Below are 18,032 nucleotides of genomic sequence, written 5' to 3' on the forward strand. Positions count from 1 at the left end.
AATCCTAATCCAGGAGTTTGAATAGACTCAGTAAATAGACTGCATGATGACAGCTTAGAGAGAGGGAAGTGTGTAGGTGTAAAGGGTGCCACACGGGTACACACACACACACACACACACACACACACACACACACACACACACACACACACACACACACACACACCTACTCTAGCCTGATTAATAACTGTGGAACTAAAGGGCATCCCATAGTGGCACACCTTTATAAGCACAGACAAAGTTCATCATGTTCCTGCCAAACTTAATATCACACGTCTCTTTAGACCCATGAGAGGTCAACTCATCATTAAATGACCTTTCACCTTTGAACCTTTGCCCCTGTTATTTATCACCAGCACAGCATGGTGTCCCTTCTGGCAACATCCCAGCACCACCTCTTTGCCGTCTAACCTCTATCCACCTCAGCTATCATTCTGACTAGAGAGGACCTGAAAAATCTACGGACAGTCACAGGAAGTCATGTGACTGTCCGTAGCAGCTGACATGGGGGACGCAGTGACACCCCCGGCCCCCCTCCATAGTGACCACCTGTCCACTCCGCTCCATTCTGTTCTGTTTCATTAAGCGACCAGAGCACAGGAGCCGGAAGTAATGTCAGGGACAGCAGTCATTTCCAACTGCCTCTTAGCTAGTCTGGGTTAAAGTGGTGGAATGCACCTGTAGGCTAAACAGATAAAACATCACCAAACAGGAATTGTATTATCTGTCTACATGGTCTGTGTTAGTAGGAAATGCACCAGCCGCCTACTTTTCACAGCTGATTTTGGTTTGTGGCTGCCCTGTGCTCAGTCAGATAGGTCACTTAGCTCTTGGCTCTTGGTTGTGTTTGGGAAGTCCAGTGAAATTATGTGTCCAGGTGGTAATCCTGCTGTCCACCAGATTGTCCAATCACAATGCCCTCTCACAATGCCCCGATCAATGGCCCCGAAGCACCAGGCTGCTGTCCAGTCAGAATGCCCTGACTAATGTCCCTGGAGCACCAGCCTGCTGTCCAATCAGAACGTGCTAACTAATGGCCCTTTGGAGTGGAGGTCTGGAGGAGTTAAATAAAGGTTCAATAAAATAAATAAATAAATGAAGAGAGGCACAAGTCACGCTCTGAGCTCCAGGGTTCTCCAGGGCTTAGGCCAGTTCCAATGTTACCACAGCCCCCCCTGGACAGGACTGTGTAGCGGAAGCCTCCCATCTGCCTGGCCCATGCCAGCTAGGGTCTCTGGGCCTGTAGTCCCATAGAGCTGGACCCCTAAACTCCAGCTGGCTGTCTCTCCTCTCTCCCCCCAGGACATGAAGGATAGCACAGTGGAGCGGAAGCAAGCTGTCATCCTTCACTCAGTCTAAGTCCTTGTCCCATGTCCTCCCTCTCACAGCCCTTAGTTCCTGACTGTCCCATTACCCTAACACAAGCCTCTTCAGTCCCTGTCTCATTCTGCTTCCCTCATTCCAGTGCTCCTACACTAAGTCCAATATCTTCATTGTCCTGTGTTTGTGTCTGTAACAGGTGAAGTGTGACCAGTACTGGCCCAGTCGGGGTACAGAGACTTATGGGATGATCCAGGTGACCATGTTGGACACTGTGGAGCTGGCTACCTACAGCGTACGCACCTTCGCCCTCTATAAGGTAAGGAATAGCATGTACTGTATTCCAAAAATGACCAGCTCTTGGCCAGCTGGAGGGCAATGATTCCAGGAATGTGTTCTCGAGCCATTATCAAATCTCATGCTAGCGAACATGTTGTAAATATGAATGTCTATCAGAGAGACAACCCTGAATATGGCCACCAGTGTGTGTCTGTGGTGTTCTGATAGTTTTCTTTTCCCCTGCTCTACCAGAATGGCTCCAGTGAGAAGAGAGAGGTTCGTCAGTTCCAGTTCATGGCCTGGCCGGACCATGGAGTGCCTGAGTACCCCACCCCCACCCTGGCCTTCCTCCGCAGGGTCAAGTCCTGCAACCCCACAGATGCAGGACCCATGGTGGTCCACTGCAGGTAAACCCCATCTCAGACCTGCTTCAGAGATATGTTTGACCTGATGATGACCTAAGTATTGAAACAAACCATATGGGAGAATAGATTTCAGTGTTTGGGGTGTTTTTTAGTTTTTTTTGCTGAACATATTATTTAGTCTCCAGTACCTGCTCAGGGAAGTCATATTGAGACTAAAGTTTTTCTGACAAATGAGCCCTGCACAATAGAAAACAAGCACATACAACAACTGTACATATTTTAATGTACTGGAGGCAGCACTGCTGGGTAGCTGGCACAGCCACAAAGTCATCGAATCTGGTTTTAAACCTAACCCTAACCTAATTTTTATAATATAGCCACTGGCCCATCTAGTGGAACTCACTCAGCCCTGCCTCCAGGACAAGATTCCTCTCAATAAACATCAACCTGCCTCAGAAACATTGAATGTGCGCATGTAATCTCTTCCAATGCCAGATTTGTGAGTTTTTCAGTGTAGTTACAGTCGTTTCTGTCTGTGTAAGGCTCTACAGTTACCTGTCTCTCCCCACAGTGCTGGTGTAGGTCGGACCGGTTGCTTCATCGTGATTGAGGCCATGCTGGAGCGTATGAAGCATGAGAAGTCAGTGGATATCTACGGTCATGTGACGTGTATGAGAGCTCAGCGGAACTACATGGTGCAGACGGAGGACCAGTACGTCTTCATCCACGAGGCCCTGCTAGAGGCAGCCACCTGCGGTAACACAGAGGTCCCTGCACGCAACCTGTACGCACACATCCAGAAACTCACCCAGGTCACGCCCGGAGACACGGTCACTGCCATGGAGCTGGAGTTTAAGGTAGGTAGTAGCTGTCCTCCTGAACATAACAGTACAGTTCAGTTCTATGTTATAAACCTAGCTAGAAAAGTGTTGGACTGTTTGCAACCTTTAGTACTAACAAGGGACTTGTGACTCCACTTGGACTCGCTCAGGCTTGGACTTGCTAGGGAGCTGGGATTCAACTTAGACTTGAGGTTAAGTGACTTGACTGGTACAGTTACTAATTGGAGCATTTAGTTAGAAGCAGTAGAACAGTTGTTGTTGGTGGTGGTGGTGTCTCAGTCTGTACGATGCAGTGGGAGTAGGAAGTTAATGTCTCAGTGTGTTTGGGAGCATTTTCATCCTCACACTGTAACTCTGAAATGAATAGATTCTCCTAGGAGGGGCGTTCTGTTTCAGTGTTTCAGAGGCTTATCTTTTGGACTGGAGATGAGAGACTGAACTAGAGGGAGGGGGCCGTGGGAGGGAGAGTGAGACAGAGAGAAAGAGAGTGATCTAGTAAGGGAGGAGTGTTGAGACAGGCTGACCGTCTGACAGTCTGTAGATAAAGCCTCAATGGGTTGGAGAGCTGATGCATCCTGGGATTGGGCCTACACCACTGTGCTCCAGCGACTCTATTGGACCCCATCACATACTCACTACCTGCGTCCCAAAATGGCAACCTGTTCCCTATATAGTGCACTACTTTTGACCAGGACCCATAGGGCCTGGTCAAAAGTAGTACACTGTGTAGGGATTACAATGCAATTTGGGACGCCTCCACTCACAGCCTCCCGCCATAGGAACACAGCTCTAACCAGCCTCCTCCTCGGAGACACGCCGCCACAACCCAAATGATGTGGGTCAAACTTGTTCAGCAAGCAGGATGATTGTAAGTCCGTAGCAAGTATAATTAGGTTTTGATGCTTCACTCCACTGGCAGTTCTGAAACTGTCACTTTGCTTTCTTTCTACTGACAGAGTATAATATTAGGACACCATCAGCAGTGCCAGCTAAAAAAACTTCACCCTCCCCCTCTCATTTGGGAGAAGATGGTTTTTCAGTTTTCAAAGTCTTGTTTGGTTTTAGTTTATTTCGTCGCAGTGGCATGGATACAGTCAGCTTGTGTATCTATCTTCACAGCCGCCCCGAATGTTGTGTGGGAGTGTTTTTTGACTCTGACGTCTCTGTTCGTGGCTGTGGCTGTGCTGTCGACACTAGTTTTTATGGAGAGAGAGAGAGATGTTGTTGGCTTCAGCAGGTTGTTAATGGAAGCTGTAGAACAAAGGGGCTCAGCTCAAAGCTCATAATTTTCATGCATCAATTAGAGTGTTAGCCCCCAACCCCGTGCCCTCAGACATTCCTGCTCACACACAGCAATGCTAGGCTGGCTGGGATCCCCAGCTTTAGCACTTTGAAGAGACAGGGGCTAGATAGAAGGGAAGGAAGGTGGGCGTCAGTAAAAGCTGTGGCAACAGTCATCTTCAGGTTAGAGGCATAGAAATATAATTACTAGAATGGGGAAAAGACTCGCACTTTCATGGGTGCAGTCAATTTTAGTATTTATATTTCTATGTTTATGGGTTGGTGTTTCTTTACAATAGCACACCGTTCTTTAATCTGATCCAAGATTGTATCTTTAATCTGTCCATTCCTCTTCCCTTCCTTCTCCAGAAACTGGCCAACTCCAAAGCACATACCTCAAGATTCATCAGTGCCAACCTGCCCTGTAACAAGTTCAAGAACCGGCTGGTGAACATCATGCCTTTTGAGTCCACCCGCGTGAGTCTGCAGCCTATCAGAGGAGTGGAGGGCTCCGACTACATCAATGCCAGCTTCATCGACGGATACAGGTAAGATAGAGGGGGATGAGGAGAGAAGGAACGATGATAGGAGATGAGGGGAGTGGAGGGGAGAAGAGGATAGGGAGAGAAGAAAGGAGGGGAGAGCGGGGAGGAAAAGAGAACGGGAGAGCAGAGGAGGAGGGGAGGAAAAGAGGAGGGGAGAGCAGAGGAGGAGGGGAGGGGAGGAGAGGGGAGGAGAGAGGGGAGGAGAGCAGAGGAGAGCGGGGAGGAAAAGAGGAGGGGAGAGCAGAGGAGAGCGGGGAGGAAAAGAGAAGGGGAGAGCAGAGGAGGAGGGGAGGGATCGAGGTTGAGGGGAAGAGAGGAGATGGGAAGAGGTAGGGGAGGAGAGGGGAGGAGAGAAGAGGATTTTCAGACTCAGACTGTGAGAAAACAAGACATTACATATTCTGAAGACTAGAATAAGTGAGATGTGAGAATGGAGAAGAGGACATAGAAATAGAGAAGAGAGAATCCATCCTGCAGACACAGCTCCTCTAATGAGTGAGGAGGTGGACCTTTCCTGCAGCGACTGACAGCAGTAAATTATGGTGTGAAATGGAGGCCAGTATTTTCCTGCCTCTCTTGCCTTAGTCTTGTCAGTTGTCAGGGCAAATTGGTTGTATTGGCAGTACTGTCCATTCCTTCTCACACTCCTCCTGTGGTAAATAAATAGTCTGATTGTGACAGGTGACAAACCCCTCCTCGGAGAGGAATACAGTGATTACCTATTGTGATAGCTCTGTTTATGTCTGCTGATACCCACAATCCTTTACTCTAGAACTGTCCATCCTTGGGAATCTGCTCAGCAACACTCAATGGAAGATGTACGGTTCTAAAAAATGACGTTTTCTATGAATTTAAAGACATTTGTTCATATTTGGAGAAAGGATATTGAAAAGGAGCACCTATTGTTTTCAGAGTTACAGTGCATTCGGAAAGTATTCAGACCCCTTGACTTTCTCCACATTTTGTTACGTTACAGCCTTATTCTAAAATTGATTAAATCGTTTTTTCCCCCTCATCAATCTACATGCAATAACCCATAATGACAAAGGAAAAACTGAAATATCACATTTACATAAGTATTCAAACCCTTTACTCAGTACTTTGTTGAAGCACCTTTGGCAGCGATTACAGCCTTAAGTCTTCTTGGGTATGATGCTACAAGCTTGACACACCTGTATTTGGGGAGTTTCTCCCAATTTTCTCTGCAGATGCACAGCTATTTTCAGGTCTCTCCAGAGATGTTTGATTGGGATCCAGTCCGGGCTCTGGCTGGGCCACTCAAGGACATTCAGACTTGTTTTCCGAAGCCATTCCTGCGTTGTCTTGGCTGTGTGCTTAGGGTCATTGTCCTGTTGGAAGGTGAGCCTTTGCCGTAGTCTGAGGTCTTGAGCACTCTGGATCAGGTTTTCACCAAGGATCTCTCTGTACTTTGCTCCGTTCATCTATCCCTCGATCCTGACTAGCATGAATCTGCCATCACTATGCTTCACTGTATGGATGGTGCCAGATATCCTCCGGATGTGTTACTTGCCATTCAGACCAAAGAGTTCAATCTTGGTTTCATCAGACCAGAGAATCTTGTTTCTCTGTTACGGTGCGTGAATGAGGACCCAAAAGCGAATTAACGTAATCAGAGCTTCTTTAATGACAAAACATAGGTAGGCTCAGATGGACCGGCAGATTCCGACAGGACAGGACAAGGTTGCAGCAAACATGACGATAGTCTGGTTCAGGCATGAATAACACAAACAAGAATCCGACAAAGACAGGAGCAAAAACAGAGAGAGATATAGAGGACTAATCAGAGGGAAAAAGGGAACAGGTGGGAAAAGGGGTGACGAGGTAGTTAGGAGGAGACAAGGAACAGCTGGGGGAAAGAGGGGGAGAAAAGGTAACCTAATAACGACCAGCAGAGGGAGACAGGGTGAAGGGAAAGGACAGAAACAAGACACAACATGACAATACATGACAGTACCCCCCCACTCACCGAGCGCCTCCTGGCGCACTCGAGGAGGAAACCTGGCGGCAACGGAGGAAATCCTCGATCAGCGCACGGTCCAGCACGTCCCGAGAGGGAACCCAACTCCTCTCCTCAGGACCGTACCCCTCCCAATCTACTAGGTACTGATGACCACGGCCCCGAGGACGCATGTCCAAAATCCTACGGACCCTGTAGATGGGTGCGCCCTCGACAAGGATGGGGGGGGGGGGGGGGAAGACGAGCGGGGGCGCGAAGAACGGGCTTGATACAGGAGACATGGAAGACCGGGTGGACGCGACGAAGATATCGCGGAAGAAGAAGTCGAACTGCGACAGGATTAATGATCTGAGAAATACGGAACGGACCAATGAACCGCGGGGTCAACTTGCGAGAAGCGGTCTTAAGGGGAAGGTTCTGAGTGGAGAGCCAAACTCTCTGACCGCGACAATATCTAGGACTCTTAGTTCTACGCTTATTAGCAGCTCTCACAGTCTGCGCCCTATAACGGCAAAGTGCAGACCTGACCCTCTTCCAGGTGCGCTCGCAACGTTGGACAAAAGCCTGAGCGGAGGGGACGCTGGACTCGGCGAACTGAGATGAGAACAGCGGAGGCTGGTACCTGAGGCTACTCTGAAAAGGAGATAGCCCGGTCGCAGACGAAGGAAGCGAGTTGTGGGCGTATTCTGCCCAGGGGAGCTGTTCTGACCAAGACGCAGGGTTGCGAAAAGAAAGACTGCGTAAGATGCGACCAATAGTCTGATTGGCCCGTTCTGCTTGACCGTTAGACTGGGGGTGAAAGCCGGAAGAGAGACTGACGGAAGCCCCAATCAAACGGCAAAACTCCCTCCAAAATTGAGACGTGAATTGCGGACCTCTGTCCGAAACGACGTCTGACGGAAGGCCATGAATTCTGAAAACATTCTCGATGATGATTTGTGCCGTCTCTTTAGCAGAAGGAAGCTTAGCAAGGGGAATAAAATGAGCCGCCTTAGAGAACCTGTCGACAACCGTAAGAATAACAGTCTTCCCCGCTGACGAAGGCAGTCCGGTGACAAAATCTAAGGCGATGTGAGACCACGGTCGAGAGGGAATGGGAAGCGGCCTGAGACGGCCGGCAGGAGGGGAGTTACCGGACTTAGTCTGCGCGCAGACCGAACAAGCAGCCACGAAGCGACGCGTGTCATGCTCCCGGGTGGGCCACCAAAAACGCTGGCGAATGGAAGCAAGCGTACCCCGACCAGGGAACGCCAGGGTGGCCGGCTAACTTGGCAGAGTGAGCCCACTGAAGAACGGCCAGACGAGTAGGAACGGGAACGAAAAGAAGGTTCCTAGGACAAGCGCGCGGCGACGGAGTTTGAGTGAGTGCTTGCTTTACCTGCCTCTCAATTCCCCAGACAGTCAACCCGACAACACGCCCCTCAGGGAGAATCCCCTCGGGGTCAGTGGAGGTTACTGAAGAACTGAAGAGACGAGATAAAGCATCAGGCTTGGTGTTCTTAGAGCCCGGACGATAAGAAATCACGAACTCGAAACGAGCGAAAAACAGCGCCCAGCGCGCCTGACGCGCATTAAGTCGTTTGGCAGAACGGATGTACTCAAGGTTCCTATGGTCAGTCCAAACGACAAAAGGAACGGTCGCCCCCTCCAACCACTGTCGCCATTCGCCTAGGGCTAAGCGGATGGCGAGCAGTTTGCGGTTTCCCACATCATAGTTACGTTCCGACGGCGACAGGCAATGAGAAAAATACGCGCAAGGGTGGACCTTGTCGTCAGAGAGGGAGCGCTGAGAAAGAATGGCTCCCACGCCCACCTCTGACGCGTCAACCTCGACAACGAACTGTCTAGTGACGTCAGGTGTAACAAGGATAGGTGCGGATGTAAAACGATTCTTGAGGAGATCAAAAGCTCCCTGGGCGGAAACGGACCACTTAAAGCACGTCTTGACAGAAGTAAGGGCTGTGAGAGGAGCTGCCACCTGACCGAAATTACGGATGAAACGACGATAGAAGTTCGCGAAGCCGAGAAAGCGCTGCAGCTCGACGCGTGACTTAGGGACGGGCCAATCAATGACAGCTTGGACCTTAGCGGGATCCATCTTAATGCCTTCAGCGGAAATAACAGAACCGAGAAATGTGACGGAGGAGGCATGAAAAGAGCACTTCTCAGCCTTCACAAAAAGACAATTCTCTAAAAGGCGCTGGAGGACACGTCGAACGTGCTGAACATGAATCTGGAGTGACGGTGAAAAAATCAGGATATCGTCAAGGTAAACGAAAACAAAGATGTTCAGCATGTCTCTCAGGACATCATTGACTAATGCCTGAAAGACAGCTGGAGCGTTAGCGAGGCCGAAAGGAAGAACCCGGTATTCAAAGTGCCCTAACGGAGTGTTAAACGCCGTCTTTTCCGTCTTCCACTCCACACCTGGCTCCCTGCAGGATCTCGAAGGCTGAAGACATAAGAGGAAGCGGATAACGATTCTTCACTGTTATGTCATTCAGCCCTCGATAATCTATGCAGGGGCGCAGGGACCCGTCCTTCTTCTTAACAAAAAAAAACCCCGCTCCGGCGGGAGAGGAGGAGGGAACTATGGTACCGGCGGCAAGAGCTACAGACAAATAATCTTCGAGAGCCTTACGTTCGGGAGCCGACAGAGAGTATAGTCTACCCCGGGGGGGAGTGGTTCCCGGAAGGAGATCAATACTACAATCATACGACCGGTGTGGAGGAAGAGAGGTGGCCCTGGACCGACTGAACACCGTGCGCAGATCGTGATATTCCTCCGGCACCCCTGTCAAATCACCAGGCTCCTCCTGTGAAGAAGAGACAGAGGAAACAGGAGGGATAGCAGACATTAAACATTTCACATGACAAGAGACGTTCCAGGAGAGGATAGAATTACTAGACCAATTAATGGAAGGATTATGACAAACTAGCCAGGGATGGCCCAAAACAACAGGTGTAAAAGGTGAACGAAAAATTAAAAAAGAAATGGTTTCGCTATGATTACCAGAAACAGTGAGGGTTAAAGGTAGCGTCTCACGCTGAATCCTGGGGAGAGGACTACCATCCAGGGCGAACAAGGCCGTGGACTCCCTTAACTGTCTGAGAGGAATGTCATGTTCCCGAGCCCAGGTCTCGTCCATAAAACAGCCCTCCGCCCCAGAGTCTATTAAGGCACTGCAGGAAGCTGACGAACCGGTCCAGCGTAGATGGACCGACAAGGTAGTGCAGGATCTTGAAGGAGAGACAGGAGTAGTAGCGCTCACCAGTAGCCCTCCGCTTACTGATGAGCTCTGGCTTTTACTGGACATGAAGTGACAAAATGACCAGCAGAACCGCAATAGAGACAGAGGCGGTTGGTGATTCTCCGTTCCCTCTCCTTAGTCGAGATGCGGATACCTCCCAGCTGCATAGGCTCAGCACCCGAGCCGGCAGAGGAAGATGGTAGTGATGCGGAGAGGGGGGCAACGGAGAACGCGAGCTCCTTTCCACGAGCTCGGTGACGAAGATCAACCCGTCGCTCAATGCGAATAGCGAGTTCAATCAAGGAATCCACGCTGGAAGGAACCTCCCGGGAGAGAATCTCATCCTTTACCTCTGCGCGGAGACCCTCCAGAAAACGAGCGAGCAAAGCCGGCTCGTTCCAGCCACTGGAGGCAGCAAGAGTGCGAAACTCAATAGAGTAGTCTGTTATGGATCGATTACCTTGACATAGGGAAGACAGGGCCCTGGAAGCCTCCTCCCCAAAAACAGATCGATCAAAAACCCGTATCATCTCCTCCTTAAAGTCCTGATACTGGTTAGTACACTCAGCCCTTGCCTCCCAGATTGCCGTGCCCCACTCACGAGCCCGTCCAGTAAGGAGAGATATGACGTAGGCGACACGAGCAGTGCTCCTGGAGTAAGTGTTGGGCTGGAGAGAAAACACAATATCACACTGGGTGAGGAACGAGCGGCATTCAGTGGGCTCCCCAGAGTAACACGGCGGGTTATTGATTCTGGGCTCCGGAGATTCGAAAGCCCTGGAAGTGGCCGGTGGATCGAGGCGGAGATGGTGAACCTGTTCTGTGAGGTTGGAGACCTGGGTGGCCAGGGTCTCAACGGCATGTCGAGCAGCAGACAATTCCTGCTCGTGTCTGCCTAGCATCGCTCCCTGGATCTCGACGGCTGAGTGGAGAGGATCCGAAGTCGCTGGGTCCATTCTTGGTCGGATTCTTCTGTTACGGTGCGTGAATGAGGACCCAAAAGCGAATTAACGTAATCAGAGCTTCTTTAATGACAAAACATAGGTAGGCTCAGATGGACCGGCAGATTCCGACAGGACAGGACAAGGTTGCAGCAAACATGACGATAGTCTGGTTCAGGCATGAATAACACAAACAAGAATCCGACAAAGACAGGAGCAAAAACAGAGAGAGATATAGAGGACTAATCAGAGGGAAAAAGGGAACAGGTGGGAAAAGGGGTGACGAGGTAGTTAGGAGGAGACAAGGAACAGCTGGGGGAAAGAGGGGGAGAAAAGGTAACCTAATAACGACCAGCAGAGGGAGACAGGGTGAAGGGAAAGGACAGAAACAAGACACAACATGACAATACATGACATTCTCATGGTCTGAGTCCTTTAGGTGCCTTTTGGCAAACTCAAAGCGGGCTGTCATGTGCCTTTTACTGAGTAGTGGCTTCCATCTGGCCACTCTACCATAAAGGCCTGATTGGTGGACTGCTGCAGAGTCCTTCTGGAAGATTCTCCCTTCTCCACAGAGGAACTCTGGAGCTCTGTCAGAGTGACCATCGGGTTCTTGGCCACCTCCCTGAACAAGGCCCTTCTTCCCCGATTGCTCAGTTTGGCCAGGCGGCCAGCTCTAGGAAGAGTCTTGTTGGTTCCAAACTTCTTCCATTTAAGAATGATTGAGGCCACTGTGTTCTTGGGGACCTTCAATGCTGCAGACATGTTTTGGTACCCTTCCCCAGATCTGTGCCTCGACACAATCCTGTCTCAGAGCTCTACGGTCAGTTCTTCCCAATTCCTCATGGCTTGTTTTTTGTTCTGACATGCATTGTCAACTGTGGGACCTTATATAGACAGATGTGTTCCTTTCCAAATCATGTCCAATCAATTGAATTTACCACAGGTGGACTCCAATCAAGTTGTAGAAACATATCGAAGATGATCAATGGAAATGCACCTGAGCTCAAATTTCGAATCTCATAGCAAATACATTTTCATTATGGGGTAACGTTATTGTGTATAGATTGATGAGGATTTTTTCTAATTGAATCCATTGTATAATAAGGCTGTAACGTAACAAAATGTGGAAAAGGGGAAGGGGGTTGAATACTTGCCGAATGCACTAGATGTGTGAGTGTGTGTCTTGCATTCGGGAGGTGCTTGGGAACTCCCGTTCAGTTACTGTCCCATTTCCAATTAGTACCTCATCAGAGAGGTCCCATAGAGCCGTCTCCTTTATGGAAGTATAAACACTGTAATTGACTGTAATGCACAATGCTACAACACACTAATGACTGACAGAATGAATAAGAGCTTTTTTAAGTATTTGTTTTTGGTGGGGGGGATTCATTGATGTGGTTTTCTGTTCCGATTTCCTCCTCATACTCCACACACACACACACACACACACACACACACACACACTCCTGTGTGCTTAATGAAGTCCCTGGGGCTGCCCCACCTGAGGGAGGGAAGGAAGGGGGGTGTAATTCCTCTTTAATTCCTGTAGTGGTAATTAAAAGTGAATTAAGACATCGAGAGGTGTTAGTTTGCATCCCAAATGGCACCCTAGGGCATATACAGTGCACTAGTTTTGACCAAGCCCCATAGGGTCCTGGTCAAAATAGTGCACTTTATAGGAAATAGGGGGCCATTTGGGGTGCTGACTTTCTCTCTCCTGGCTCATAGTGAGATGTTAGTGTTCTCTCTCCCGGCAGGCATCACATCTTTAAAGTGTCAGAGGGGATTAGGATGGTTTAGATGAAGAAGGGGAGGATAATGATGATGATGCAATGATGATGATGTCATACTGGTTAGGTGTTTCCCAGTATTTTGATATCCTGAGGTGGTCATTCCACTCTTGCTCAACAGCCATTTTACACTAACAATTGTATTTATTCAACTCTAAACATGCATATGTCTGGATAAGTGTCTCGGTAGAGTAATGATCTCTATGGCTGACCTTGAGCCTTGCCTGTTAATTTGCAAGCATGCTTATTGCCATTGTCGAAGCAGAACACTCAAACTATAATAAGCTGTAAGAAACTGAATCTCCATGCAGCATGAGTCAAACCCATCAACTGTGAGAGACTCTTTGAACAAGGTGCTGAGGCATGGCTCACTTACTAGTTATCACATAGAAAAGATAGATGGAACTCAGAGTTCCAGCAACAGCCCCTTCTTACACTGCAAGTGTGTGTGTGTGTGTGCGTGTGTGTGTGTGTGCATGCCTGCGTGCGTCTGGCTGTACTTGGCCGTGCGTGTGCTAGTGCGTCTGGACCTAGGAATATGTGTGTCTTGGGCTGGACTGGGCTGGCTCTCACATGTTTGTAGGGATGACAGAAACAGAATCACATTGACACACATCTCTCTCACGGCTTCACACTGCCCTCTAATGTTGATCTAGTAGAAAGGGGACCCCAGCCGCAACGCTGCGGTTTTCTCACTGGCTTGAATAGAGTAGACACTTAATCTGTCAGCAGTATAACGTAATGAAAATACACCAAGCCCAGCCTCCAATAACAGCACAAGGGCCTCTCAGGTGACAGTAGGACCACTCAGGACTCGACATGGATACTGTAGGTTAATGGGGATGTTTTGAAATGTAACTTATATCCCTTGACGTTATAACGTTATCCTCACCCTGTCATATACTGTGTCCCTGTTACATGACGTTTACTGTGTCGCTATGAACTCTATTTTATGGGGATGTATTGAAGTGTGTATCCAGTGTTATGGTGTTAACCTCACATGTCCTTGTGTCCCCAGGCAGCAGAAGGCCTACATGGCCACCCAGGGGCCGCTAGCAGAGACCACAGAGGACTTCTGGAGGATGCTGTGGGAACACAACTCTACCATCGTAGTCATGCTTACTAAACTCAGAGAGATGGGAAGAGTGAGTGGCATTGATACAGTATACACTTACACACACAAGTACACACACACAAGTACACACACACACGCAAGTACACACATGCAGTCACACACACACACAGTCACACACACACACACCAGTCATGCCATGGATAGTGTTGTGGTGCGATAGATTTTGACTATATCATTGTGTCTGTCTGTCTCTTAGGAAAAGTGTCATCAGTACTGGCCAGCTGAGCGTTCTGCCAGGTACCAGTACTTTGTAGTAGACCCCATGGCTGAGTACAACATGCCCCAGTACATCCTCAGAGAGTTCAAGGTCACAGACGCCAGGGTATGTCCATCTCTCCATCCATCCTCCCTCTTCTCCCTAGTAACTTTTCCCTCTCTGCTTTACGTAGGGGGTTAACCGGAATGCTACATTTATTTTCCTAATTAATTGAATAGTGCTGCAAAGGTGAGGAAAATAACAGGGGTGGTGTTTTTCTACCCACACATCGAGCTGTGGCTGTGTTGCACATATAAATACAATCTGCTCTTTACAGCACATACATTAATCAAATCAAATGTATTTATAAAGCCCTTACATCAGCAGATGTCACAAAGTGCTGCATAGAAACCCAGCCTAAAACCCCAAACAGCAAGCAATGCAGGTGTAGAAGCACGGTGGCTAGGAAAAACTCCCTAGAAAAGCCGCAACCTAGGAAGAAACCTAGAGAGGAACCAGGCTATGAGGGGTGGCCAGTCCTCTTCTGGCTGTGCCGGGTGGAGATTATAACAGAACATGGCCAAGATGTTCAAATGTTCATAGATGACCAGCAGGGTCAAATAATAATAATCACAGTGGTTGTAGAGGGTGCAACAGGTCAGCATCTCAGGAGTAAATGTCAGTTGGCTTTTCATAGCCGATCATTCACAGTATCTCTACCGCACCTGCTGTCTCTAGAGAGTTGAAAACAGCAGGTCTGGGACAAGGTAGCACGTCCGGTGAACAGGTCAGGGTTCCATAGCCTCAGGCAGAACAGATGAAACTGGAGCAGCAGTACGACCAGGTGGACTGGGGACAGCAAGGAGTCATCCGGCTAGGTAGTCCTGAGGCATGGTCCTTGGGCTCAGGTCCTCCGAGAGAAAGAGAGAGAATTAGAGAGAGCATACTTAAATTCACACAGGACAGCGGATAAGACAGGAGAAATACTCCAGATATAACAGACTGACCCTAGCCCCCCGACACATAAACTATTGCAGCATAAATACTGGAGCGTGTAGAACACACTGTAAAAAAAATACTCGTAGCATTACCCCAATTATGCATGTATAATGCTTTATAAAGTGTCATCAGCATGTATTAGCCTTTATAATGTTTTATAATAAGGCTTAGAGAAATTACTCACTTTATGTCCCTCATCCACCACTCACCACCACTCAGGATGGCCAGTCTAGGACCATTCGGCAGTTCCAGTTCACTGACTGGCCAGAACAAGGGGTGCCAAAAACTGGAGAGGGCTTCATTGACTTCATTGGTCAAGTGCATAAAACCAAGGAGCAGTTTGGCCAGGATGGACCAATCTCTGCGCACTGCAGGTAAGAAAAACTGATGACATCAACACATAGTTGATGACAGATAGTTTTTGTGTGTGTGTGTGTGTGTGTGTGTGTGTGTGTGTGTGTGTGTGTGTGTGTGTGTGTGTGTGTGTGTGGGTGTGTGTGTGTGTGTGTGTGGGTGTGTGTGTGTGTGTGTGTGTGTGGGTGTGTGTATATGTGTGTGTGTGCTTGAGAGTATGCTTGTACTGTGTGTGTGTGTGTATAGTACTAACTCTCCCTGCCCTGTTCCCCCACAGTGCTGGTGTTGGGCGGACTGGTGTGTTCATCACCCTGAGTATCGTGCTGGAGAGGATGAGGTACGAGGGGGTGGTGGATCTCTTCCAGACTGTCAAGACACTGAGGACCCAGAGACCTGCCATGGTGCAGACAGAGGTACAGTACTGTCACACAGCTGTGATGGGAGTCTGGGGGAGACTGGTTAGCGAGGGGGTGGGAGGACAGATCCTCTCCTAGATAGAGGTATCTAAGCAAAACAGGGATTCAGTTAAAATAGCTGGTTTTTCCAATTAAAAGAGTAAGATTTCCAATGTATTCATTACACATAACAAATTATCTTAAAACAATTTATTTGCATTGATACAAACACTCCCAGGAGATGATGGTACCATTATTATATTCTAGTAGATTTCACCCTGTTGACTGACTCTGATGTTGTTCCCCTCTGTTCCCCTCCCAGGACCAGTACCAGTTGTGCTACAGGGCAGCTCTAGAGTACCTTGGAAGCTTTGACCACTATGCAACATAATAACCACTCCTAGAATGCACTGGGACTCCTGGGGTTCAGGAGCGCCAGCCGTGTGTCCCTTCTGAGCTATATCCATACTGTCCAGAAACTGCCGGAGGGGAGAGGGGGAGGAAGAGAAGAAGAGGAGTGAGGAGGAGTGGGAGAGAGCACATGTCTGACTGGATGACCGTCAATCAGGTGGAGCAGTACTCCTGGACTGACTGCACAATAAACCTGCTTTAAAATCCTTCACTACTAAAAAATAACCTAAAAAGCTTCAGTATGCTTCATTCTGATGTCTCTATAGCTAATGCACATGCCATGAAAACACTATTTCTGCCTCCTCCACCTGCTTATATGGCAAACTTTATTTTTCTGCTTTCATTATGCATTAATATCATTACTATTACCCATTATAAATATGTTATTATTATTATTTAGAATTTGTTTTCTAATCATTTATACACTGGTTATTGTATGTCTTATTGGGTCTTATTTTAAATTCAATATTTGTATCTTTTTATTATTTTTTACACAAGAGACATGTATTTTAAACATGCTTCGAGTTATTATTAATACTGGAGACGTACGCATACTCAGAGCTGCTAATAATATTTTACTTTTTTTACCATAATTATAACATTCTAAAGTTCTCTATTCTCTGGTTGGTCGTATTCAGTGGGATATGGGGGACACGACTTTTAGAAGTATTTTCACTTCCTGGTACTTTACAAAAACAATCTCCACAAAAAGAGATCAAACACATATACACCAGAGTTAGTGAACTACTATAAAATAAACCCATCTATGTTTATAAAAACTGAATAGATTATTCTTGATGATGTTTTATGAATAATCTACCATGTACAGATTCTGTTTACTGTGATTTTCTCAATGCCTGTCGCTCAAAGAGCTCCGGTCCAAACTCCAGACGCAATGAAAGAAATAAAAAAACTACCGGTACATGAAAAGGTGTTTGTCCTGTTACAGCACCCTTAGTTGCCCATGGGACTGAACCAAACCATCACTCCCAATAGACACAGAGGAACTGGACCCTAGCTCTGTCTGCTCTGATCTGACAAGCTAGACCTGGTTTGGAGCAACAGATATACAGAACTTCACATCAGACTAATGTACAGCGCCCAACAACACCCCTCCTATGAGAAGTGTTCGAGTGACCAGACAGACAGTTATCCATCCCTGTATTTCTGATTACCCTGCTGATTCTGAACTATGATCTATGAATTGGACATGTCCATCTGCATACGACTGACCTAGTTCCCCATGACTGGCCATCCCTGTAGAAACCTGACAACAACCCAGATGAACATCTCTTCTGACTGTCACTGACTCTACATCCATGGTATAACTGCTGTAATATACTGTATTATCTCCTCACTGTGCTACAGAAGGACATTCTCCTGTAACACAAAGAAGCAGCATCAATGTACGGTGGAGGATCTCTACATTATAGTCAAGCGTTTTTCTCTTAAGTGAGGCTATAGGATTGCAAAGTGAGGTGAATTTGGATTGATTGGGCCCGGATGGACGGACTGCAAAAACAAGGATTTATTTCACTTTGTCTTCAAATAGTGCCGTAGGGGTTCAGTCTGTTGTATACACAATCTGTTTTCTATTTGTTAATAAAAAGGAGAGGGAAAAAATGTCGCAAAAACCTTGATGTTAATAAAGTTGAATAATTGTTTTTTTTATATATATCATGTGGTGTTGTGTGTCTTTTTAAAAATATATTTGCATGTCACACACACACACATACACAGCCCCCACACAGCCCACACACATTGTACCCTCTCGTCCCCCCATCCCTCTATGGAACAGATGGTGGAAGATACCCCGCCAGCTAGGACCTCCTGTGTCCTTTGACTGCCTGAACACAGTGCTTCAGCCACTGTCCTGACAGAACCCCTGTCCTGACATAACCCCTGGAATATCAGTCACACAATGGCATACACTGCATTGTGTTTTAT

General features: G+C 47.8%; 1 protein-coding gene across 15 annotated transcripts in view; it reads left to right on the forward strand.

Annotated features, from left to right (window-relative positions):
- The window catches only part of LOC110524627 (receptor-type tyrosine-protein phosphatase F), a 385,125-nt gene extending 367,363 nt beyond the window's left edge, over window positions 1–17,762 (forward strand). For all 15 annotated transcript variants that reach the window (XM_090236080.1, XM_090236084.1, XM_090236090.1 and 12 more), the window contains 9 exons: window positions 1,520–1,639; window positions 1,852–2,006; window positions 2,536–2,821; window positions 4,457–4,635; window positions 13,614–13,740; window positions 13,927–14,052; window positions 15,145–15,299; window positions 15,557–15,692; window positions 15,997–17,762. In XM_090236080.1, the coding sequence (XP_090092206.1) occupies window positions 1,520–1,639; window positions 1,852–2,006; window positions 2,536–2,821; window positions 4,457–4,635; window positions 13,614–13,740; window positions 13,927–14,052; window positions 15,145–15,299; window positions 15,557–15,692; window positions 15,997–16,065 (1,353 nt within the window). In that variant the 3' untranslated portion in view covers window positions 16,066–17,762. The remainder of the gene's footprint in view (window positions 1–1,519; window positions 1,640–1,851; window positions 2,007–2,535; window positions 2,822–4,456; window positions 4,636–13,613; window positions 13,741–13,926; window positions 14,053–15,144; window positions 15,300–15,556; window positions 15,693–15,996) is intronic.
- Window positions 17,763–18,032: the final 270 nt, after the last annotated feature.

The sequence above is a fragment of the Oncorhynchus mykiss genome, chromosome 5 (genome assembly GCF_057628025.1).
Source record: "Oncorhynchus mykiss isolate SJ-2025 chromosome 5, ASM5762802v1, whole genome shotgun sequence".
Lineage (NCBI taxonomy): Eukaryota > Metazoa > Chordata > Actinopteri > Salmoniformes > Salmonidae > Oncorhynchus > Oncorhynchus mykiss.